The 26,222-nt window shown below is 37.7% G+C and overlaps 1 protein-coding gene across 3 annotated transcripts in view; it reads right to left on the bottom strand.

Moving 5' to 3' along the window:
• Positions 1–4,741: 4,741 nt before the first annotated feature.
• SLC16A7 (solute carrier family 16 member 7) overlaps positions 4,742–26,222 on the bottom strand; it is a 188,221-nt gene continuing 166,740 nt past the window's right edge. For all 3 annotated transcript variants that reach the window (XM_058189870.1, XM_058189869.1, XM_058189871.1), the window contains exons 3-5: positions 23,304–23,447; positions 21,367–22,179; positions 4,742–18,395 (exon numbers count right to left, since the gene is read on the bottom strand). In XM_058189870.1, coding sequence (XP_058045853.1) covers positions 18,124–18,395; positions 21,367–22,179; positions 23,304–23,447 — 1,229 coding nt within the window. In that variant the 3' untranslated portion in view covers positions 4,742–18,123. The remainder of the gene's footprint in view (positions 18,396–21,366; positions 22,180–23,303; positions 23,448–26,222) is intronic.

Raw genomic sequence — 26,222 nt, 5'->3', positions numbered from 1 at the left:
AGCCACAGAATCAAACTCATCCCAAATAACCTCAACAAGACGTGACTCTGTCATCTCGGCTGGATCATCGCAATCTTGGTCCAAACTATCCCGAAGCTGAACGATTTTATCGTATAGATAACCGTTAAACTCCTCAGCTCGTCCCTGTAAGATGCCCTAGCCTCTTCTCTGCCCCAGGACCACACAGCTTTCTTTGCTAGCAACTTATGTAGCGGTTCGGCTACTGTTGCTTTATTCTTCAAGAATACCGCATAGAAATTAACAAGCCCCAAGAATGCCTGTAATTCTGTTTTATTTTTGGGGGCTGGGGCCTTTCTAATGGCCCGTACCTTGCTCTCCGTGGGGTGGATCCCTTCCCTGTCTATTCGGTATCCTAGGAATTCTACAGATTTCACCCCAATGTGGCATTTGTTGAGCTTAACTTTAAGCCCAGCAGACCTAAAAATGCCCAACACCTTCCTTAGTTTTACCCCGAGTTCCTCTAAGTTTTCAGCTGATACCAATACATCGTCGAAGTATGGTACCACTCCTGGCAGGCCCTGTAATAATCGCTCCATTAGGTTCTGGAAGAGCCCTGGGGCCACTCATGGACTCAGAGATTGCTGAGAGGGTAGGAAATGCCAGGCTTGCCAAGAGTCCAGACCTCTACCCCCAGTCAGGAATGGGAAAAACCCCAAGGGCCCTGGTCAAGAATCCACATTGATTTTGCTGGCCCTTTCCACGGCCAAACCTTCCTAGTGGTTGTCGGCGCTTTCTCTAAATGGTTGGAGATTCATACTCATGAATGAGTTCGAAGATGTCTTCAAGGACTGCCTGGGCAAGTACAAGGGACCCCTATTTCCTTCAACTTAGACCCCAGGTAGCCCCATTAGGTTAAAGGCAAGGAGAGTCCTTTGCCCTCAAACCTAAAATTGACAAGGAGCTAGATAAGCTCATAAATCAGGGATTTTGGTGCCAGTCGATCACGCAAAGTGGGAGGCGCCAATCGTCACCCAGTAAAACCAGATGGGTCAATTAGAATCTGCGCTGACTACAAGGCGGCGCTAAACAAAGCCTTACAGAAAAGCGCTTACCCGGTTCCCGTGGTGCAACATTTGCTGCACTCTTTGGGGCAAGGGCAAGTCTTTGCAAAGTTAGACTTGGCCCAAGCCTACCAGCAACTGCCCATAGACGCCAACACAGCCGAAGCCCAAACGATTGTAACTCACAGGGGTGCATTCAAGTGTACCCGATTACAATTTGGGGTGAGTGTGGCACTGGGGCTGTTCCAAAACTTAATGGAACGACTTCTGCAAGGGCTCCCAGGGGTAGTTCCATACTTCGATGATGTATTGATATCAGCCGAAAACGTAGAGGAATTGGGGGAGCGTTTGAGAAAGGTTCTGGGCATTTTCCGGTCAGCCGGACTAAAGGTTAAAGTGAACAAATGCCAGATAGGGGTAGAATCGTAATTCTTGGGCTACCGAATAGACAAGAAAGGAATTCACCCCACTGAGAGCAAGGTCAAGGCAATCAGAAAGGCTCCAGCGCCCAAAAACAAAACAGAGCTACAGGCATTCCTGGGGCTAGTGAATTTTTACGCGGTTTTTTTAAAAAACAAAGCGACCGTTGCTGAACCGCTGCATAAGCTTCTAGGGAAAAATACTGTTTGGTCTTGGGGAAAGTCGGAAAGTAGGGCTTTCGAAGCAGTAAAAAACCTGCTCTCGAGCGATAGCCTGCTCATCCAGTATCATAGCTCATTGCCCTTAGTGCTGGTTTGCGATGCCTCCCCTTACGGGGTGGGGGCTGTGCTCAGCCACAGACTTCCAAACGGCACAGAAGCCCCTATAGCCTTCTACTCCAGAACGATGTCCTCCACAGAGAGGAACTATAGCCAGTTAGATAAGGAAGCGCTAGCAATTGTGTCAGGGGTAAAAAAATTTCACGAATATGTTTTTGGGCGAGACTTTGAAATTGTGACTGACCACAGACCGCTGTTAGGAATACTGGCAGGCGACCGCCCAACGCCTGTGGCACTTTCGCCACGATTGACCCGATGGACTATTTTCTTAGCCGCTTATTCCTACAAGCTGCAGCATCGACGGGTGTCCCGGGTGGGGTCTTCAATTGTCTCTGGTAAAGGGCATCTGCTCAGAGCGTCCGCATGCCCTAAGTCTTTTCCTGGGCGGTGGAGCAATTTGTAGGAGTATGCCGCTAGGAAAATAGTCCATCGGGTCAGCCTGGGAGAAAGTGCCACGGGTGTTGGGCGGTCACCCGGTAAGAGTCCTAGAAGGGTCTGTGGTCCGTGACTATCTCGAAATCTCGCCCAAACAAGTATTCGTGGAATTTCTTAACCCGGAGACTATGGCCAACGCTTCCTATCTAACTGGCTGTAGTTCCTTTCCGCAGAGGACATCGTCCGGGAATAATACGCTATAGGGGCTTCTGTTCCATTCGGTAACCTATGGCTGAGCACCGCCCCCACCCCATATGGTGAAGCATCGCAAACTAGCACTAGTGGCAACGTGCCATTGTACTGGATGAGGAGGCTATCGCTGGACAAAAGGTTTTTTACCCCCTCAAATGCCCTAGCCTCTTCTCTGCCCCAGGACCACACAGCTTTCTTTGCTAGCAACTTATGTAGCGGTTCGGCTACTGTTGCTTTATTCTTCAAGAATACCGCATAGAAATTAACAAGCCCCAAGAATGCCTGTAATTCTGTTTTATTTTTGGGGGCTGGGGCCTTTCTAATGGCCCGTACCTTGCTCTCCGTGGGGTGGATCCTTTCCCTGTCTATTCGGTATTCTAGGAATTCTACAGATTTCACCCCAATGTGGCATTTGTTGAGCTTAACTTTAAGCCCAGCAGACCTAAAAATGCCCAACACCTTCCTTAGTTTTACCCCGAGTTCCTCTAAGTTTTCAGCTGATACCAATACATCGTCGAAGTATGGTACCACTCCTGGCAGGCCCTGTAATAATCGCTCCATTAGGTTCTGGAAGAGCCCTGGGGCCACGCTAACTCCGAACTGGAGTCGCGTACATTTGAAAGCCCCGTGCGTGACAATTGTCTGCGCCTCAGCTGTGCTGCTATCTACAGGTAGCTGCTGGTAGGCTTGGGCCAAATCGAGTTTGGCGAAGACCTGCCCTTGCCCTAATGAGTGTAGCAAATGTTGCACCACTGGAACGGGGTATGCACTTTTCTGCAATGCTTTGTTAAGCGTTGCTTTGTAGTCAGCGCAAATCCGGACCGATCCGTCCGGTTTGACTGGGGTTACTATGGGTGTCTCCCATTTTGCATGATCGACGGGGACTAGTATTCCCTGGCTTACTAGCTTGTCTAATTCTCGGTCAATTTTGGGCTTTAGGGCGAATGGAACCCTCCTAGTCTTTAACCGGATGGGGCGACTTGGGGTCAAGGTTGAAAGAAATAGGGGTCCCCACGTACTTGCCCAGGCAATCCTTGAAACGTCCTCGAACTCCTTCAGTAGTTCGTCTCTGAGGATGATGTCGCTCCTGTGGACCCCGGTCACTCCCATGCCCAAAGCTCGGAACCAGTCCAGCCCTAGCAAGCTCGGTAGAGTTCCGTTTACTATGGTGATTGGCAGGGTCTTTTTGAATTGTCCATATTTGACTTGGACGGATGTGACTCCTCGAACAGGGATCCGATTCCCTTGGTAGTCCTGCACTCTCAGCTTCTGGGTTTGTAGCTGACGTTTTGCGATGGCTGGCAAGTCTCTCACGATGGTGTCCCAGGACATAATTGTGATTGACGACCCAGTGTCTACTTCCATTGGGCACTGCACCCCTTCAATGTAGACTTGGGTAAATATTTTCTTCTCTAGTCGTGTCGATGCGTGGCCCACTCTCACAGTGGTCTGGTTTAACTTCGCGCCCTTTTTAAATGGACCAATCCGGGCCGCTCTGCTCCCGCTCTGATTGGTCGGTTTGAATTTTTGGCGGGAAGGTTGGGGGGCTCGGCAGGCCCGAGCTATGTGTCCTTTTTTTTCACACCGCCGACAAACCGCGTCCTTGAATCTGCAGTTTTGCCGTTGGTGTTGCCCCCCACAACTCACACATTCGTCCCGGTCACCTCTCTCCAGCCTCCCGGTGTGGAACACCTCTTCCTCTTCCTCACCTTCCGATTCGGCCTGGACTTCCTCGCTGTGGACCGGTGTAGTCTTTGTCCCGGCACCCTGCGCGTTTGGCTTTTGCAAGGTCTCCGCCGCCTTGGTGGACATCTCATGAGCTCTGGCTTCGTCCAGGGCTATCGCTAAAGTCAGGTTGCTTTTAGACAGCAGCCGCCTTTGTAGTCTGATGTCCCTGACCCCACAAATGAGTTGTTCGAGTAAGGAATCCTCCAAATCTCTGTACTCACAGTGGTTTGTGGCTTTCCTCAACGCGGCCATATACACACTTATTGATTCGCCTTCTCGCTGTACCCGTTGCCTCAATTCGAACCATTGGACAAACTTTGAGGGTACCGGTGCATAGTGCGCTCGAAGTGTTGTTTGTAGTGTCTGCCACGGTACTGATTGTACCGGCGTTGGCTCTGAGAGTGACTCCGCCGTATCGAAGACCTCTGGACCGCAGTGGCTCAGGAAGTATGCTCGCTTCCGATTGTCCGAGACTCCCTGTAGTTCATTTGCTTTGAGGAAACACTCGAAGCGAGCCATGTACGACCCCCATTTCTCCTTTGCTGGGTCAAATGGCGCTGGCGGCGTGTAGCTGGACATCGCTATTTTCCGCCTTCGAGAACTGGCTGGGTTTTCGAATTTCTGGTTCCGTCAGCTCTTTTTACGATCTCACTGCCTCAACATCCCACCCTCGTCGCCAATGTTAAGTTCGGGCAATGAAGAGGCAGGAGACCAGTGAGTGACAACAGCTCTTTAGTTTATTGTGACCCCAGCAGGCACAACCGGCAAAAACCCCTCTTTAAATACTCTTTTGGTTGAGGCTTCAACCAGTCAGCAACGTGCAATTTTCCCGCCCAAAATTCCCTCTCAAAGTTCAAAATACATTACAAGACCTATTCATGTTTTTTCCTCCCTTGTTCCAGAAGAATCCAACCAAAACTAACATTAAGTCTAAGACTGATTTTACTTTCCCTGAGATATGTTAAACTTCATTGCCATTTAACTAACCTTTTACCAAATGTAAGACTGTAAGTGGATATTCAGGAAAAGCCTAGGCAATTTAAGAGTAACTTAACATATTCAGATGAATTTTCCCAAGGTTTTTGTAATTTAAAGTTTTCATTCATGTAGACAAACATAAAAACAATGCATCAAAAATCTCCCTTTCTCAGTATTTTTAAAAAACATTGTTAAAATTCTGTACAGTTCTACAGTTCTTCGAATGCATCATTTGCACATCTGTTCCTTACATACTTTAATGATACATATTTAATGCATATTAGTGCATTACCGCTTTTCTTTTTAAAAGCAGTACTCCTATGTGACATTAGAAATATTTCCCTTCTCTGCATGCTGTTTTCCTACTTTGTAGGAGAATAGATATAATAAAACATTGAACAATATGTAAGAGATGGACGAGATAGATATGAGCGATTAGATTAAATTAGATGGATGGATGGATGGATGGATGGATGGATGGATGGATGATAGGATACTTTATGTCATAGACCAGATTAACAACAGGGGGGAAAAAAAAAGTGTGAGATAGCAAATAAAAAACATAGTAAAACCCAGCAGTTATAAAACAACTGTGTTCAAGTTGTGACATATTTTAGAAATTGAAAAACAAAACCTGGGCACATTAAGAGGAACAAAATCAAATTGTTCACATAGTAGCAGCTATAAATAAATGAATGTGATGGCCTTGAAATCTGAGTAGATGGATTACTATTAGCCCCAACCAGTCAGCTTTATTAGGATAGCAATATAGAAGCACATGGATTAATGTTTTAGGAACAGGAACTTTATCAGAGGTAAAGTTTCTGTTTGAATAGAATACTCCACAAAACAACTGTTGTAGAATATTAAATATTGCCACATCAAGGGTCTTCCAAATTTGGGAATTGTTATTTGGCCTAGGTATTTAGCTGGCTTGGGGGAAAAATTGATGACTGCCCAAGAACATATCTAACTTTAATAAGGGAAGATGCATGTCCAAACATGGGTTTCAAACATGGCAGAAGACCTCATCAACCACATATATTTAATTGATAGAAATAATTTTAATAATTCTTTTAGTTGAAACCATATAATGGACTACATCTCACAAGTATTTTGAGGGAAAAATTCATAGAGAATTAAAGATTCTGTGTTATTAAAGATGCAGTTGAAATATATGATTTTTAAAAAGGAAGGAATGAAGGAACTGAAAACTAGGGCTCAATGATTGCTTGGCAAAAAGATTGGGATTAGTTGGGATTGGAATAAAGAATAAATCAAGTTATGACTTAGTGAAGTAGAGAATTCTGGAAATAACTGAAGTTAAAGCACTACTACACAAATGAAAATAGTAAAATCTGAAAAAGGTGGGATGGAAGATGCAAGGGACACAGAATAGAACACAAATTGATATGTATTGGTTCAGTAAGAAAACCGTCTAGCTTATTTGATTATATTCTCCATTAAAATTAAGTGTTAAAGATTTTTCTTGAGGGGGAAAATGGGGACTAGGAAACAGTTTCATAAGAAGTATTTTCTTTAAATAATTTCATTTATCAACTAATTGCTAATATCAAAGCTTGGATTCTAGCACAGTCAATTTAAACTGAAGTAGATGTGAAGCACCTATTTGTGGATATCCAGCTGTTGGTAGCCATGAGGTCTAAAGAAAGAGACGTCCAATTTAGTTTCCTTTTGTTGTCCCTATTGCTCAGCTGACACCCCTGACATTACTAAGCAGAAAGACAGGAAAAGTAAAATGCATGGTGCGGAGAACTTTGGAACAATAATAGTATGAGCCATGGAAAAACGACATCAGCAAAGTCAAATTTACTGGCTTCTCTGCCTCAGGACAGTCTTTTTAGACTAGTGACAGTTCTCCAAAGTTTAAAGCAGAAGTCTCCCTTAGCAACTGAAGAACAGTGGAAGAAAGCAATTGCTCTTCTGTGCATAAAATCTACACCCCTGTAGCCTGCAAGCAATGCAGGCAGCAAAGAAACATATTACTAATGAATAAGAGTAGCACATAAAATAATAGTGAGTGCTAACAATCAATTCAGAACTTTATATAGGGTTTTTATTTGCTTTTTTCACTTCTTAACTTGTTCATTGTGAATATGCTCTTTAAACATATACTGTACATGGAGATTTAGATATCATTAGATGCTAAAATAGACCTGTAATAGCAATTAATATTAAAGAAAAATCATAAATATCTGTTTAAATGCAACACAATAATATTTGTTGTTATACAGGTTAATAGTGTAAACTGTAAACATTTTTCAAGTCAAAACTGCTTATTGAGACAGGAAAGAGAAGTTTGATTCAGATCATCTTTGGAATGATAGCACCTTGAGCTAAAAAGTGATTGTCAAAAGTTGTACAGTTAATATCTGCAAGTAAAAACAAACACAAAAAAGTCATTGTCCCAAACATGTAACAATTTTTTAAAAATGGTATAATCATTGCAATGGCTAACATAGCAATGGCTATTACATATTGCTTAGAACAGTTAACTAAAGAAAGAGTATGTTTACAAACTTGAATAAGGAAGTAAAATACATTGATCTCAATTTTATAAGCCACAAACCAGAGAGTGCAGAGTCAGACCACAATATTTCCATTATATTTTCAATAATTGGCTCTCCGTCTGGCAAATGACTTTGGGGACAAGGAGTATTTCAAATAACAATTACAATATTAATAATGATAATGACTCAATAGATGAATAAAAAAGCCAAATCCAATTTGGCTGACATGAGACTAACCATAATAAATAATAGGCATTTTATAGTGATTTTATTATTGTAATCTTTTATATGTTGACAGTAGCAGTTCAATGTTATTTGCTTCCAGGCATAGAAATATATGAAGTATGTACAATCATTTAAATTTGCACTCATGCTATTTAAATATTGATAATTGTGAAACAGACATATTCAAACCTGAGGCAAATCAAGGCACAACTAGATATCAACGAGTCTGATTCCATTAAATTGAATAAGGTCAGTTGAAATTTAAAAGTAACATTTCTTTTTCAAACAAAAAGATGTAATAATCAAGCTGTTTAATCAATGCTACATGGAGTGATCTAAGAATCTAAGAATCTGAAACTTTGTAAGGCTTTCTCATATCTTTTTTCTCTACTCAGAAAAATAGTTTAGTTTTCTAGGGTCAGTTTCTAGAATTTTACCTAATTCACTATGTATTTAAAGATATTTCCTTTTCTTGTTTTTCCCTGTATAGAATTTGTGCATTAATCTAAATCAGAAGTTAGCAATGTGTGTTCCACCAGGTATTATTGAACCCCAATTATAAGCCTTAGCAATTTGGCCAATTATATGGAGCAATGGAAGTGTCAGTCCAATAATTTCTGAAGGGCTATAATTTAAATGCCCTACCTTTTAGACAGATCCCAAATGAATGAATAACCTGCAAAAAATAGCGCAATTGTGTCTTAAGAGAGAAAAACTGAGAGGACTGATTCACTTGTTTCTCAGACAGTTGTCAACACAAAAATTATCCAACAAATCTCACACCCTAAACTTAGTGCCATTGTAAAAAAATCATCTTAGGCATTGTATTGTTCACTCTTCGATATATCCAAAGATCATAATTGAAAAGTAACTGTTTTTTTAAATATAAAAATCAGCCAGGTTTGGCTCAAATAATTGATTTAACTCTGCAATTTGAGTTGATTCAGTTCATTCAGTCAAGTTTAATTCAAATTGTTGATTACATTCAAGAAAGGAGCACCCAATTTTATTTGACATATCAAATTGTTTCAGTGATTCAGAGATTCAATCTGAAGGGGTGATTTTCTCAAAATGCCTTTAAAGTGAACCATCAACTTGAAAATTCAAGCAGCTTCACTGATTTGCAATCAGCCTTTCTCCAATCTTTAACTTCAAGAGAAATGGGCAAGGATTTTCTGGAGATGGAACATTGCACACAAACTTTAATAGACTTGTCTCTTCTTACCTAACAGTTGAAAGATGGTTGTGTTTGTCAAAGTGTAGCTTCTATGAAGTTATTCCTGACTTTATTTTCACTACAAGCCAATTTATCAATGAAAAGCTAATCAGTATGGTGTCATCTTATAAATCAGAGTTTTGCCATCATTTTCCAGTATTGTGTAATGCTTGAATTGAGCAGGTGTGATGATCATATGTATTGCAAGGGACATAGGAAAAAAATTAAATGAATTGCTGCAGACTATGTTTAGAAAATAAACATAGGGTTTTATTGGGTCTGTAAGATCACATAGATTCTGGAGACACAAAAATTTTTTAGCACAAGGGAGCTAAAATATTGCTGATTTAACTAATCAATCCATTGTTTGCCTGAAGCTTGGCCTATACCAGAGATTTGAAAGTTCAGGCAACTATAACCAAATCATGCTCCTGAAATTCTAGCTTTATCTGTTCTTTATCTGAACTTATTCTACTCAAACTACATGCAGGTTGTAGATTTGGATAGAACAATAATATAATGGCTATCAGTGAGTATAATCAATATTGTGATAAATGTTATAGATTGCATCTTAACTGTTTCTTTTGTTGAGGCCTACCAGTCTGGCAATATGATGCCTGATAACATCGAAATATCTTGTGGTACCTTCAACACAAGCCATTTTATTATTGCTGAATTTAATTTATTTAAGCAGACTGAATAAAGGAGCAACAGAGCTTATCTGGGTGCCTGATTTTTTCCCTGTGGAAGGTATGTGCATTCACCCAGAAGAGAAAGCAGTGAATGGTGACAAATATCTTTCTTTATACCATATTCTAATTTTCTTCACTCTACTCTCACTTATCTGGCATACAGAAATGGTAGGGAAATTAAATTTGTTCTCGGTATTTGGCTTTCATTTCCTATATCCAGGAAATAAAAATTCATTTATAACATTTATCATAAATTTGATTGTACTCACTAATAGCCATTATATCATTGTTCTATTCAAATCTACAACCTGCATTTAGTTTGAGAGAATAAGTTCAGATCTTCCCTCACAGGGAAAATTGGAGGCCAAATTGTGGAGCAGCATGAAGACTACTATAAATGAAGAGGCTTAAGAAGAACTGGTTTAAACCTTTAAATGGTTTTTAGCTTTTAGATTCCAGTCATGGGTTAATTTTTTTCTATATGAATTTAGAATCCTTTCAATTCAAGCATTTTCCATTACAATGAACATCCAAGCAACAAAATGGCATTTGTTTCTTAACAGGGTTTGCTTCTGTGGCTATTTAATACTTCAGGTGCATCTTCAGCTCAAACATATATAGAAACAAACAAAAACCTAAAATATATTTTGTTCAGAAATTATAATTGCAACACACTTAAAAAACAACAACTACACTTGTACTTTTGCAGAATTTAAAATATATGAGGTGATATTTCAACCCACACTGAGCCAGAGCTTCAAAGCAATATTGTAAAATATTGCAATGTCCACTTTTAATAAATAGCTAATTGAAGTAAGACTGGAAGTAAATGAAAGAAATAATCAAGTATTCTACAGAAAAACATCATTGTTTTTTACAAATACATTTTATCCAAAGCAAATACATACACACATGCATTCATACTGATGCACACACAAACATTTCCAGCAGACATGAATAATGGAAACTAATAAACTAATAATAAAAACTAATGAAAGGAGGCTTGCAAAGAATTAGGCAACATCATTCTTTTTGTTTTGGTCCTAACATTTGTTCAGCTATTCATATAATTTCAATTACATCATGTAGTTTGATGCTTAATGCCTTTACTACTTACATATTCCAGCAAAACAACACCCATTGACTGGCATGACCAGGAGGATAGATGTGTTCGAAGGGAAGTATTTTGTTTGTTATGCCTATAACATAACTTTTAGATTCACAGCCAATGTAATTAATTTTAGGGTGACCAATTATAAAAATATGAAGAGATGTGTATGCCATTTGCCTACTGTGTTCATATGTAGTTAGTTTCTTTAGGTTTGTCTGGAATGAGAGGATATTTTACCAGGAAAATGACTATAAAATATGTTCATGTTTGCATAATTTTTTTTTTACTATCAGCTATATATTAGATATAAATAAGCTACTATTGCCTGTGCCTACTAATATCTGTGGCTGCCCACACCCACTAGATGGTGATGTGGATAGAAAAACATGCAACTGTTATAATTTGCAGATAATTCCAAGTTATTAGCCAGAGAAACTTCCTGAAAATAAATCTAGAGGGAGCCATGGGGATACTTTTCTGCAATATCCTATAGGTAGCATGGTAAACTGAAATAAGAGTATTGATGACTATGCTGCTTAGAGAAATAAATCAATGGACATGAGTATATTTACTGATAAACAGTGTTTATGGTTTACTGTTTGTTGTAGATGTATCTATTCTGATGAAGTAATGCTGAACATTGGACATACCACTAGGCAAATATGACAAGAAAACAAAGCTGATTTTCAGCAAATTGTTAGTGTATTTATTATGAAGATGAGTATATGTTTTCTACTGAGAAAGGAACAGGATGTGGGAATGCAATTGGTTTTGTCTCTATTGCTAAGCTAATATACTTAGTTTTCCATTTTGTGGACCTACTGTAGATATGTTGGAGGAAAGTTCCTTTTGTTGTTTTGTCTCAGGCAGTAAATTCTTTTTCTGAATCCTGGCCATAATTACAAAGGAAGCTACAGTTCTGCAATGTATAAATTATCATAAATTAAAAGCCAAGGTAAGATGAACTGAATAGTCTGGGCCATGAATTTACGTACTGTGATTTACAGATAACAATCCATAACACTTTCAGTCTCATTTCTTCCATGTTTATAATATGGCTGCAAAATGGAGTAAATAAAAAACTGATTTATTTAAATTGAACTAAAAACAACCACCCACATATTTCTTTGCTATAGGTGGATGGCTTTCTAATTCAATTCCTATTTTTAAACTTCTTTTTTTACATCAAGCTTAGTAGTTCCAAAATGTATGTTTATCATAGGATGTAGGATAATTATATAGGCAAACTGATGCATCAAAGGCTGCATTTGTTCCTGAAGCCCATATTTTGTAGTTCCTGAAACAATTCTTATCTCAACTATTGAAATTCAATAGCAAGATTTTCTACTATTTTGATATAGTTTAACATACACAACTGTACTCTAAGGTTTGAACACATGCAACTATCCTGTCATTTTTTTTCAAATGTTCCTGTCATGTTTTGACATATAGCTATACCCTGAGCTTGGTTGTTTTTTTGCAGACATTTCATTACCCAAACTAGGTAACATCATCATGTGCACTGAAGATGTTAGTTTGGATAATGAAACATATGAAAGAAAACAACCAAGTTCAGCACTTAGAACCACTAAGGACTTTTTATTTCAATCCTTAGTTACAAATATTCTTCTTTATTGATAGCATTGTCTGCTTCTTTCTTTCTCCTCCTGCCTATTTTGCTCCCCTCCTTTCTTTCCTCCGTGTGTGTGTGTGTGTGTGTGTGTGTGTGTGTGTTCAAGTCAGTCTTGATTTATGCTGAAAATCCCTACAGTTTTCTTAGCTAGGTTTATCCAAAGTGGTTTGTCATTGCCTGCTTCCTGAAGCTGAGAGAGTAATTAGCCCCAAGTTACCCAGTGAGTTTTGTGCCTAAGGTGGGACTAGAACTCATAGCCTTCTGGTTTCTAGCCTAACCACTACACCAAACTGGCTCTATAATGTATCCTTTACACAGCTACTATCACCATCAAGAAGGTTAAGTATAACTTCTATCAACAAACAGTTGTTACCTACAGAGAATCATATGGCCAAAACTTAGAAGAAAGTGCTTCTAAAAATTCAGGACAAAGACCACTCAATGGCAAAAAATTGTGCCATTTTAAGATTTTGTCTCTAGCAATAACATAAAGCTTAACCAATCTATAATCAATCACTGATAAATATACATACATAAAGGTAAAGGTTCCCCTCGCACATATGTGCTAGTCGTTCCCGACTCTAGGGGGTGGTGCTCATCTCTATTTCAAAGCCAAAGAGCCAGTGCTGTCCAAAAATGTCTCCGTGGTCATGTGGCTGGCATGACTAAACACCAGAGCTGCACGGAACGCTGTTACCTTCCCACCAAAGGTGGTCCCTATTTTTCTATTTGCATTGTTTATGTACTTTCGAACTGCTAGGTTGGCAGAAGCTGGGACAAGTAATGGGAGCTCACCCCATTACACGGCAATAAGGATTCAAACCACTGAACTGCCAAACTTTCGATCGACAAGCTCAGTGTCTTAGCCACTGAGCCACCGCATCCCTTTAACCACCACATTTTTACATACATATATACATACATACAAACCTTTCTAGAATACCAATTGTTTGGCTAATTAATTTTATTTGCTCTTTTACTAGTAAACTGAACTCCCAGTATTTTAAATGCCAAAGGTCTTGAAATGGCAATAGTTCATGGCACACATTTTCAATTTTAATTATAAGCTAAGCAGAAAAATGTTAGATTGGCAAATGATACAAAGTAAGACACTAAGACAAAGAAGGAAGGGAGGGAAAAAATGACTGAGACAAATGTGCCACCATAGTTCATTGTTGTTTTTAAAAAAACCAACCAAATACCTAGAAGTGGTTTCTATTTCTAATCTGCTTCAAAATCTGCCAAATAACCACAAATTCTTGATATAAGAAACTATTGTTGAAATGTGAAAACATTCTGCCTCACTAATAGCAGGTTGCCTATATGCTACATAAACCAAACATATATATTTTATGAATACAAGCTCTTAATTTTCATTTTGAAGACATTTATAGCAAAATGTCCAATTGTGAGCAAGTTTGTATCTTTTTTTCCACTCTTAGGTAATCAACAAATGTATTTTGCTATATTTGTTAAGATTTTTCTTTCCTTAAGGACTTCATATTTATCCAAGCTCGTCAACATTTACATAGAAGACATCACACCACTCACAAGAAGGACAGCATTCTTACCTCTGACCAGACTGTACCTCCTGACCTCTCCTAAAATGGCCCATATATTAGCATGGTGTTCCATGTGAAAATGGGCAACTGTGGCCACATGCAAACGTGCATGTGTAAAAGCTTCCTAAAGCTTTGAGTGTGGCCCACAGAAATCTTCAAAAGTTGGAAATGAATTGCATGTTTTATTATGACAGGAGGAAAATACTAAATGCATGCATTCCCACATGCATTTAATTAATTCTAATTAGGTTGAAATTGAATGTAATCAAATTTAAATCCCTCCATCACACACACCTTCTATTTCTTCATCCTGGCTCCAGATGCTGACACATAAATATAGCTTTCATTATTTCTCACAATTGTATACCGTCACAGAATACTTACAGAAGCTCTACAGCAATATGAGCCCTATTCAGATGAATACAAGAAATTTCATCTCATTATCCTGACAAATCCTGCTCTTGGCCATTGGGCATGAGCGAGGAAGCCTGAAAGTGCTTCTCTGGCATTTCCTTGAATATAAGTAATATTCAATATTCAAACAGAAGCAGGGGTGAAATCCAGCAGGTTCTGACAGGTTCTAGAGAACTGGTAGTGGAAATTTTGAGCAGTTTGAAGAACTGGTAGCAGAAATTTTGAGTAGTTTGGAGAACCGGCAAATACCACCTCTGGCTGGCCCCAGTGGGGTGTGAATGGAGATTTTGCAATATCCTTCCTCCAGGAGTGGAGAAGGAATGGGGATTTTGCAGTATCCTTCCCCTAGAGTGGGGTGGGAATGGAGATTTTGCAGTATCCTTCCCCTGCCACACCCACCAAGCCACATCATGCCCACCAAACCAAGCCAACAGAACTGGTAGTAAAAAAATTTGGATTTCACCACTGAGCAGAAGTAATACTTTTCTGCTATCAAGAACCTTGAAAAACAAAGTTGTGGATGACATAATATGTTCTACTTATCCTGAAGTGAATAGAAATAGAATGTCCTTTCAGACTTGCTGCTAAATCCAACAAGATTTGTGTAGGATGGAATTTGGGTGCTATATAGTGACACATTAAGAAGCTGAACTAAAGATAACTATGGTGAAGCTATGAGTTAACATCTGAGTTGCTTTTAGAGGCTCTTATTGAATTATATGAGATAAAACAAAGTGGTCTGACTTTAATTCCTGAACAGAGATCAAGTTAACATCTCATTGCAAATGCGGTTTTAGTGGAGGGAACTGTCCAAATTAATTATAGAAGACTTATCTTGTAGGAATTCATTGTATAGTGGATTGTAGCAGCTATATGAATAGCTGAGTAGAATGGAAGCAAGAATTGCACTATAGGACAAAAAAAATCTATCTTCCAAATTTGTATTACATTAGTGATCTGGGATGATAAAACGAATACTTCTCTATAAACCAACATTTATTTCCTGCTTGCTCTGTTTCTGGTCTGGTTAGAAACCTAAAATTAAAAGTTTAAAAAGCAGGGTATGGAGACTGCCCTTTGCTTTATTGTGTTTGAATTAAGCAGCCTGCATTGTAGATGTCAACTATTAAGCAGCAGCATATCTTGTGGCTTATTTAGGAATTATTTCTTATGGCTATGTGTATGTTTGTGTGTGTGTGCACTGCACACACACATGCATTCCTTCAGTCACTTTTCTTGGCAAGATTTTAGAAAAAGTTTGGCATTGCCTGGTTCCTAGGGCTGAGATGGTTTGACCCTAGGTCACCCTGCTAGCTTTATGCCTAAGGTGAGACAAGAGCAAAATGTCTCCCTGTTTCTAGCCTGATGCCTTAACTATTACAGCAAGCTTGGTCTTTACAACAAGGATTGATTATAAATAGCTGAGTTACAGTACTGCTTTCTGAGCAAAGTATAGTCATAGTGTAGCAAGAAGAAAAGTGAACATTAGTGATAGTTGAATGTCTGAGATCTTTTTAAAATAGTGGACTGCATGTGCATTTCACCACTTAATGTGCAAAATTGGTTAACTTGCTTTATATCATGATTGTAAGATTATGAAACTCAATATCAATTTAGACTGTGCAGATTTTTGAAAGAGCTTTGTTTAGATGAAGATCTTGACTGAAGTGCCCCTTGAAAGTAGCTTCACAAGAGTAGGTAGTCAAAGGGTTCTATTTCTAATTAATATAGTTAATTAATCAATTACAAGAAATGTACAGAAGCCATTGCTTGAGATGCATATTGGCCAATTGAGAAAGACCATCTCCATCTCAACACTTTGCTTGATGTAAGAATCATTCATGCCCCATGATCATAGTATCCACAATCCACTACTATATCTTGGTGCCTTGTTAAAAAGGAAAAAACTTTAAAGGGAGAAGGTCTGCCTGATGAGGTTCAGATCTGAGGAACTGATTAAATCTAGGCACTGATCAACTAATTTTAATTTTCAGATAGGAGATCTTTGAAGTCTTTATACCAAAATTCAGTCTAGGCAGGACTACTGTTCCAGATGTTACTGATTAGAACAATTATTTATTGTTCAGATAATCATGCACAAAGAAAGAGGAAAAGAAAAAAAAAAGTTTCTACTGCTTTATGATCTGTAGATTCAGATTTTTATTTATTTTTTTATTTTTTTGCTTCTAAAGATGGGGGAAAATCGTAATGATGGCCAGCCGGTAATCCACAAATCTGATACACTCTCCCTCCTGATTATTTTTTCTGGTCCCTGATATCCCTATAAACATTTCACACTGTATTGTCTACAACAGGAAAGCTCTGAATCCATTTTGAGAGTAACATTATTAACAGGTAGCAGTGTGTGTGCGGCAATGACTCACACCCAGATCTTGAAAAAAATAGTGATCACCAAGGGCAGAGTATTTAATAAGATAAGGGAGCTTGTTCCAAGAAGTGTGAATACAAACAGAGTGAAGTGATGATCACAAGGCAATACGTTGTTCAAAAGCTTTACCCTGATGCTAACATTTGTGCCAGCATATCTAGCTACAATATACAATGATGAGACAATGCATCCTAAGTATTATTTCAGATATTATTTAATATCTGGTTGTATAGATTTAAATGTCTAATAATTTTACAGCGGAGAGAAAAAACCTATTTATCCGCTAAAATGAAAACATTATTGCATTTAGCAATAAAACTTACCGTTTTCATATGTCTTTAAAAGCCACATAGTAAAAGTTTGATCAGAGATAACAGACCCAGTTGGATCTACCAAAAATGCATTATAAAAACAGTGGTGATACATTTTTGTGCGCTTTTTACTCAAGTAGCTATTAAGAGTTATTCCATTTTCAATTTCATATTGAAAATCGTATCATCATATCATATCATCACTTTAAATTGTTTCCTTCTACTGGACAATAAAAAAGCAACAAATCAAACAACCCCTCCCACACAAAATAATCTTGTGAAATGATCAGTAGACGTGGGTCAATACAGTCATTTTTTTTCCTTTACTATAGTAGCACTTTTTTGGTGAGGCATTATTGGAGCAAGAATGTTTGTTACAGGAAGACCCTACTGTCACGACACTACCCTGTTTGGAATTTATGTTTAAGCAACTCATATCAAATTCTGCAGGAGCCCTAGAATACATGACACCAAAATAAAATACCAAAATACCTGCTCCAACTAATGTAGAGCTTAATAAACAATGGATTTTTGAAAGACTCCAACATAATCCTCCTTTCTCATACTACACTATAGATTGTTCCCTTGTTGCAATTATTGTGCACTCCTGGATAGGTACAGGTTGCTTGAAGGCAAGATATAGAGAAGTTTAGTCTAGCTATGAATAGCTAGACATTTTAACAGAAGTCAGTTGTTACCAGGGCAGTGTGATGGAAGAGGAAAACATTTTAATGCAGTTCTGGGAAGACTCTTTCTATCCCCTTCTCTCTTTTTAGAAGGAACAGAACAGAATATGATTTAATTTACTGTGTTTTATAATACATGTGGTTTTGTAAATGCTTATTGCCATTTGGTATTGTAATTGATTATAATAACTACAAAACATCTGGCATGTACTTTGAACATTATCAATATGTATATTTATGCTAAATATTTGTTTCTTTTTCTGAAGGACTGTCTTGCATTTTGCTGGAGCTGTTGAGAACTTCTTCACTCTCTTTGTGGGTCAAAGGCTCCACTTCCTTGGAATCAGCATTCTTTAAGGCATTCTGCCTTTCATCTTCTAATTTCTTCTCTTTTGCCAAAAGTCTATAATTGATTGCATTTCCAATGAACAGCCAAATGCTTGAAACAACAACAATTATACCACAGACAAAATACATATATTTGTAGTCTTTGGTTATGTCCACAAGCAAACCTGAAAGATTAAAAAAAAACAGAATGAAAGTAATCTCAGATAACATAAAAGATAAGTTTACCTTCTTAGCAATTAGAAAGAAGGGGTGAACAGTATGTGCAGAGCAGAAAATGTTTTTTGATGTTTCAAGCATACAAATTTTTTCTTCAAAAATATGTTTCTGTTTTTAATATGCATATATCCATGTATAGTGAAACACAGTACTGAGAAGAGAGGATCCATGTGTGGCAAGCATGCCATTATGTTTGAAAGTAGCTGCTACCTAAAAAGGTTTTGAAGGTAAGAAGTGTCATAATAAGAACTGTTATAATCTGCACTGCTTTCAAGTAAACCCAACTACAGTATTTCATGGTGAATACATATACAATATTCACACATAGCAAATACATATAAGAAATGTTTTAGAAAATTGGATTGCTTTATCAATAAATGATGTTCATCTTGAGCAGAAAGGTTAGATTTATGCGTGATGGATTAGGAGAAGGAAGGAAGGAAGGAAAGAAGGAAGGAAGGAAGGAGTCAAAGTTCCCCTTAAAAAAAGATGGTATCAGTTATCCCCAATCCATCTGAGTGGATGATTTAGTAAAAGGAAGTGGCAGGAAGAGAAACCTATGTTCTGCCCCATGGCTTTCCTTTGGACACCACAGGAACAGAGAGAAAATAATGTGGTGGACTGCATTCTGCCATCCGTGATGAGTTTGTTCCCAGCTGGCTATTATGTGGGAAGTTTCCACTGCCATTCTGCTGAGGCTTGTGGGGACTGAATAGTAAGGTTGCAGTTGGATTCTGCCTATTCAGAACTACTACAAGACTTCAAATATAACCCAACATTATGATGGCTCAGTGTTACAGAATCACTAAACCTAGTTATAAGATTTATTTCTTCATTCAGCTTTTATCTGTCACAATCAGAATGGAATAGAAAGTCAAAGGAGGAAAATAGGAAGATGCTTTATTCTTAGTCTAACTTTTATTTAATTAGTACAATATTGCCTACAAAGACCAGCAGCAGCTCTCCAGAATTATAGGGAGGAGCTTTTGCAGTTTAGTCTAGATATTAAAGATGAACAAGAGACTTCTCCATACATAGAATATTCTCCAAGAAGAAGTTGGGAACTTTTAGTAAAACATTTGGAGTATAACAGAGAAGTCTAAAAAAGCACATTTACATAAAAATTCAGGAACTCAGTCAGCCCAATTAAATGGGTCTGAAACAGCAGCTTTGACATGTTTGAGGGACTGAGCCTTGTTAAATGTACACATTGTGGATTAACTCAGGTGGCACACTGAGAACTTGTGTAGTGAAATTCTACTGAAAAGAGACTCCCCAACACTATGGTAATTAATTAGAAGTGCTTTTTTAATACAAACATGCTTAGTCTTTGCTTTCCTTTATTAAAAAGGAAATATAGACAAGGTAAATTAAACCTTTAATTTCTGTCCCTTGCATCAGCGATAAAAATGGTATCTTATTTATTTTATTTTATTTTATTTATTTTGTCACAACAATATATGTAGGAATCATACAAAAGATTATATAGTATATAAACATATATGGGTAAATATAAGGAGGTATAAGCATATATATAGAAAGAAGAAAAGAAAAACAATAGGACAGGAACGGTAGGCACGTTTGTGCGCTTATGCACGCCCCTTATGGTCCTCTTAGGAATGGGGTGAGGTCAATAGTAGAAAGTTTTTGGATAAAGCTTTTAGGATTATGGGAAGAGACCACAGAGTCAGGTAAAGTGTTCCAAGCACTGATGATTCTGTTACAGAAGTCATATTTTCTGCAATCTAGATTAAAGCGGTTGACATTAATCTTCTAAGTACATGATTGATTCTGTCTATATACAGTTGACAGTAATCTTACATATGCCATATACAGAATATAATAATGATAAAAATAGCTGAAGAAGAATCCAAGATACTTCAGATCAAAATAAGGAAGAACAGTAGCACCTAAAACGTGGATTTCATAAATCTAATCTGGTATTTTAAAAAGTAATAGGATTTGGAGGGCATCCAAAGAGCTCAAATCCATGCTTTGCCCAATGAGTACATCTGTGCACTCACTGTAAATATGTGAATTAAAAGAAATCTGTGAACTCAAGATTCTAGGCACATTGTTGCACTTGCTCAGATTTATGGACTGCATTGATATAAAAGGATTCACAGTGTGCATACAACAGGATGAAAAGACAAACCAAGCTATGTAGGATGAAATTTTGGGTGCAACCCCACCCAAATAAATGTTTATATAAAGATTTAAGGGACAAACTTTTTTTTTTTTAAAAAAAACTATTTTTCACATTAACTTTCTGATGAGCATGCCATTAATTTTATATGAATAATGCTAAACAAGCCTATAGTCTGACAACTCTCGTCTTACCTGTCGGTACTATATGTTCATTTCAATTTATGTAAATAAATAATAAATTATATATGCTATCAGTGTTCTTAAAATGTCTTATAAACACTCATGCATAGCCTAGGAGCCAAAAAAACAAAAGTCAGAAGTCTTAATTTTAGAAGGATAGAGCTCTTACACCTCACCAGGGAAAACAATGTTCATTGAGTTGTTTGCAGACAAGTCAAAAAATAATTTTTGCTAATAATAATAAGTAAAGAAGATACAGATGGTTAGAGAGAAGATAACTCTTTTTAATGAGAAAGAGCAATCAAATGAAATGTAGGCTCTATTGGAAGGACTATGGGTACAGTAAATATATTGGACACCCTAAAATATAGTAACATTTTATCCTGACAGAAAGAAAATGAGTAGATGAAGAAACATATGGCTAGAGATTGAGTCCAGGAAGTAGTATGATTGGAATGAAATGGAATGGGGAAAGTAATTGCATGTCTTCGCACGAAGTACCAGATCAATGTTTTGCGTACACATTCTTATTATACAAATAGGTTAAAATATAAATTGTATCATCATCACCTTCATCATCTCCATACTTACCTCCCATAGGTGGGCCTAAAAGGACAGGGCAGCACTCCACAATTGTGACAAGTCCTACTGCACTGGAGAATCTTGGTGCACCAACAAGATCCATCAATGTCTCAAAAAGGACACTGCTAACCATTCCGAATGCAAGTCCAAAAAGTACAGCATACACAACCAGGCCTGTATAGGTTTCAGCCAGTGGGCACAGGATGTGGCAGACCCCATTGTACAAAACAGCAAAACTAAAGAAGTACTGGATTTTGGGCCGGATGTATTTGGAGTTTGCAATTAAACCCATTGATGGCCTAGCAAACATATCTACAAAAGCTAGGATAGAGAGTAAAAAAGCTGCTGAATATTCATCAATTCCTTTGTGCTTGGCATAAGGAGCTAAGAACACAATTGGGGCAAAGAAGCCAAGAAACATGATAACATTTCCAGACAAATAAATCAAAAAGCCCCTGTGTTTGAAGAGGGTTAAATCTAAGTATTTGTTGATGGTTTGCCAGACCGATTTCTTATCATTCCTGTGCAAAGTGGAGTCCTCAGTTGCTTTTTCCACATCTTTTTTGATAGCCTGCCCAGGTTTTGGTCCAACAGGCCTCATAAGTGACCCAGCCACACAGCAATTTAAAAGAAGTCCTCCCAGAATGAGGAAACTTCCTTTCCAACCAAAAGCATTAAAAAGAAACTGATTCAGGGGTGCCAGAGTACTTAGAAAGACAGGACTTCCCGCCATGGACAGTCCGTTAGCAATGGGACGCTTTTTATAAAAATATTTGCCAATCATCGTCAAGGCAGGTTGCAAGTTGAAAGCCAAACCCAAACCTAAAATAATAGCAGAAAAAATAGAACATTACTACATTTAATACACTGCAACAAATCTCTCCAAATCAATCAAAATTGCCTCTCCCATTTCCCCCTGCTCAAGTGTGAAAATGCCAAGCTGTAATTCAGAAGAAAGGCCTTTCAAAAAAGCCACTGACACTGGCAAATAAAAACAAATAGGCATTGCTTCCCACATGCTTTAATGTCACCAATCTGCCACAGTACATTTCACTCACTCATTTTCTTCTATGGCAATTCAATAAACGCAAAAGCTTTAACAATGGCCACTCCAAGTTGCAGACAACAGAATGACAGGGGAACAATGATAACAAGACCTTGAAGACACTGTTTGTAAATTTTACTATGCTACAATCTAATTTGCTCTTGCACAGGAGTTATTAAATTTCACTTTTCTATAAAAAGGGTAGATTTTAGAAGCCTTTAGTTTTATCCTTTACTTAGGTTAATTATTCAAATAATTAATACACATGGGCCATTACACAGCAAATGCAACCCTCAGTTTTCATCATGAAGTCTAGAAATACACAGTAGTTTTCTCTATGCAGATACAAGGATCTCTGCAGGTAGAGCAGAAGGTATTGGCCCAATCATGCGAACAGTTCATTTACCCTATATATTATTATATAGCATTAGATATAAAAACACAGGGGAACCTATTTTTCCCCTATTCTACCACTCTCTATTATTAAGGGCAATTTTATGAAAAAAGACATGTTTGTGATAATGAAACAAGCTTTGCTTTGTTTTGCTTTGCTTATATGTTAATAATATGCCCTATCATTTGGTAAGTCAATTTTATTTTTAAATTCTAATTGTCATAATAATAATTCAAATTTATCATCAGAGTAGTTATATATCGTTCTTTGGATAGAAAGGTAGCATAAAATGTGTTCTGCATTGACTTAATCTGTATTCTTCCTATGGGATTTTCAAGTCATTTTGACTAAAGTTGGTAAACAGCTGAGTGTACTGCTTAAAACCCACAACATCCTAACCTGAAGAAAGGAATGAACCAATCAATCAATCAATTAGAATCAGAATCCAAAGTTGCATGCTGAAGGAGAACATCAGGAGAATAAAATAAAACGATATTGTTATATTACCTCCAATTACACCAACGCATATGTAAAGTTGTAAGACGCTGTTGCAGAACGAAGAGGCAATCATTCCAAATGAAGCCAGTATTCCCCCAGCAATCATGATTGGCCTACTGCCATATTTGTTCACCAAAATACTGCTTACAGGGCCTGTGGACAGGAAACAAAAATTGAGCTATTTTCTGAAAATTAAAAAAGAAGCATGGATCTTTTCAGTGGCTGAAATAAAGACTTTGTGCTTAGCCCACAAAATGTTCACTATATGCTTATTAACATCACTCACTATTGACACAATCAGATAAACGTGCATACACTACGGCAACCCGATCTATGTATGCTGGAATCTTCTATGAAGCAAGATAAAGCAATTGGTTACATATAGCACTGTGTCTGTGGCCAGCTTTCCTCCCCTAGAACCAGGGTAGAACAATTCTATTGGTATCCTGAGAAATGTTCCATCAAAGACCTTACTGTCTATCAGGCATATTACGATTTTGGCAATATGTCCCTTTGTTTTTTCCCATTCCATGTTAGCTGTAGCTCTCCTTCCTCCTTCTTTTTCCATTCTTTCTACCTGAAAGGATAACTTACAACTAGGTATGGATACTTAAGTCAAGGTATGTGAATCAAAGAAATATTGATTTGAGTGGCATGTATATTTGGATTTGCTTTAGGCAGCACAAGGGCTTGAGATGGTACAAAATGAATCTTTATTTGCTCCTTCAGTGATCCACCTGAGTGGTTCTTTCTTCAGGCAAAGGAGTGATAAACAGACCCAGCTGCATCTCAACATACATATTGGCAAAATAAGTTTAGATATTTCTGCACATAAAACCACTCTGATTGGCATGAAGATTGCCCAGTTGAAATGTGCTAAATATCCCAATTGGCCTGTTGTCAGACATATTTGGAAAACTTTCTTCATTGTGTTCTGCTTTCTCAGAATGCAGCATTATTATCAGTCTGAGCTTTGTATCCATTACATTAAATTAAAGTAGAAATGAATGAAAACAAATCAAAGCATTGATTGTAACATTTAAAGCTAGCCCTGAAAATGACTCTAGAATAAAGTGAAATGTCAAACACTGCTTTCTATTTTACAAGAAACCCATCAATATTATCTAAGGCCTATAAGCTTTACATTAATCTCTTCCCTTCTAGACAAAGGACTATCTTAATATTTCCACTACTATATAGGAAGTTAAGTAACCTGTACTGTAGTGTGGGTTTAAAAAGGTTCTTCTTTATGATAAAGAATTCCTGAATTTTAAACTCTTATTTAAGGCTACTATGGTCACTACATATATGGGCCAAATGCCTCTTGGAATGCTGTATTCATAAATAATCAACACAATCTTCCCAATACTGCTTCTTGGCCATATAAGTACAAATAAAAATGAACTTGTTTGTAGTTGCAAATCAAAACTGTGTCTACTTATCCCTTTTTTAAAAATAGATAAATTAAGGAGTAAAAGAACATCCTAGCATACTAGATGGGAAGGCAGTAAACCATTTCACTGGTTTGCCTTTTTGTCAATGTGTGATTTGTGAACAGTTATCCAGCATATGAACAAACAAGCTTCATGGCAGCTATTTTGTAAGGCTACATGATCCCCTCTTAGTATTCCTAAACTGTACCAGCTACTTGGTCAGTTTTTCTACTGTAACCTAACATTTTCATTTCAGATGCGTGGGGACAGAGACTTTCTGGGTCAGGAGCTTCTGTTCTGCTGGTGAATCATAGGAAACTTGATCATCCAATAGTATTTTCATAATTTTTCAAACTGTTTTTCTATATTATGTGAAAAATTGCTGGTGGGGTTAAAATGGGAATTAAAGTGTTTGTATTATGGAAGCTGTTCATTTCCCCCCCTCCTTTTTTCATGGTCTTCAAATGCCTGCATCCTTCAAATAATGCAAAAATTGCAGTTTTAATAATTGACCATTTTGCAATCAAATTTTGGTGGCCACATATGGAATATTGAAGGAACCATCCAACAATAGGAAATCATTCTAGGGTGTTTCTGGGAAAGCAAATTGAAAAAATTAAACAAGTTCCTTCTATCTTATCTATTTCTATTTTTGTTGCCTTTCTCTCTCCACCTCCCCCCCCCATCTATCTATCATCTCTATCTCAAGAGTAGACAGACTGAGAAAAAAGAGGAATATTACCACTTTACTGATCATATAAACTATATTTTTCAATAGAGGTTTGCAGGTGAGGTGACACTATAATTGTCATTATCCCTAACTGTTATCAACCATTTATAGACCTGATGGCAGCTATAGATCCGGAAAAGCATCCATAGGTTCAAAAATGATGAATGTATGTCCATTTAATTGGATTTGCAAAGAATTGTGTATCTTCTTTAAGTGTTTAAAATTGTACTAAAACTTTATGCTTAGTTATCAAATACATAAAATCATATATATTTATATTATTAACATGTAGTCAAGGTTATAATTGCTATGCCCAAATGCAATTGCACATTTAACAATTTCTATTATTTGTTAAGAAATAATGATCTAGTCTGCCTCTTTTTATAAGCTAATTTTTATTTTTTGGAATTTCATGCCCTGCCAGTCTTTGACCTGGCAGGAAGCAAAGTATGGGGTTCTAGGGGTGCAAGGCCTTGAAAAGCCCAGAGCAGGCATGCATAGGCCTGTATTAGGTCTTTCAGGACCTTTATGACCACTTCAGGGCCCGCAGGGATGGGAGTTGTTCAGCAAGGTAATCACATGGCACCTTGTTTAAAAACCATCACAACCTGCAATCCTGATGTGCAGGCTTCATTATAGTCATAAGTCAAGGACTACCTGTAATCAAATTCTCAAGTCCCATCAAATGCTGATCAACAATTTTAGGGAAATCATCGTATTCCTAACCCTATAGCCAGGTGTTAAGAATATGAGTTAAGAGATTAA

The sequence above is a fragment of the Ahaetulla prasina genome, chromosome 7, assembly GCF_028640845.1.
Source record: "Ahaetulla prasina isolate Xishuangbanna chromosome 7, ASM2864084v1, whole genome shotgun sequence".
Classification (NCBI taxonomy): domain Eukaryota; kingdom Metazoa; phylum Chordata; class Lepidosauria; order Squamata; family Colubridae; genus Ahaetulla; species Ahaetulla prasina.
Note: the sequence above shows the minus strand (reverse complement) of the source record. Positions and strands in the feature narration are given on the sequence as shown.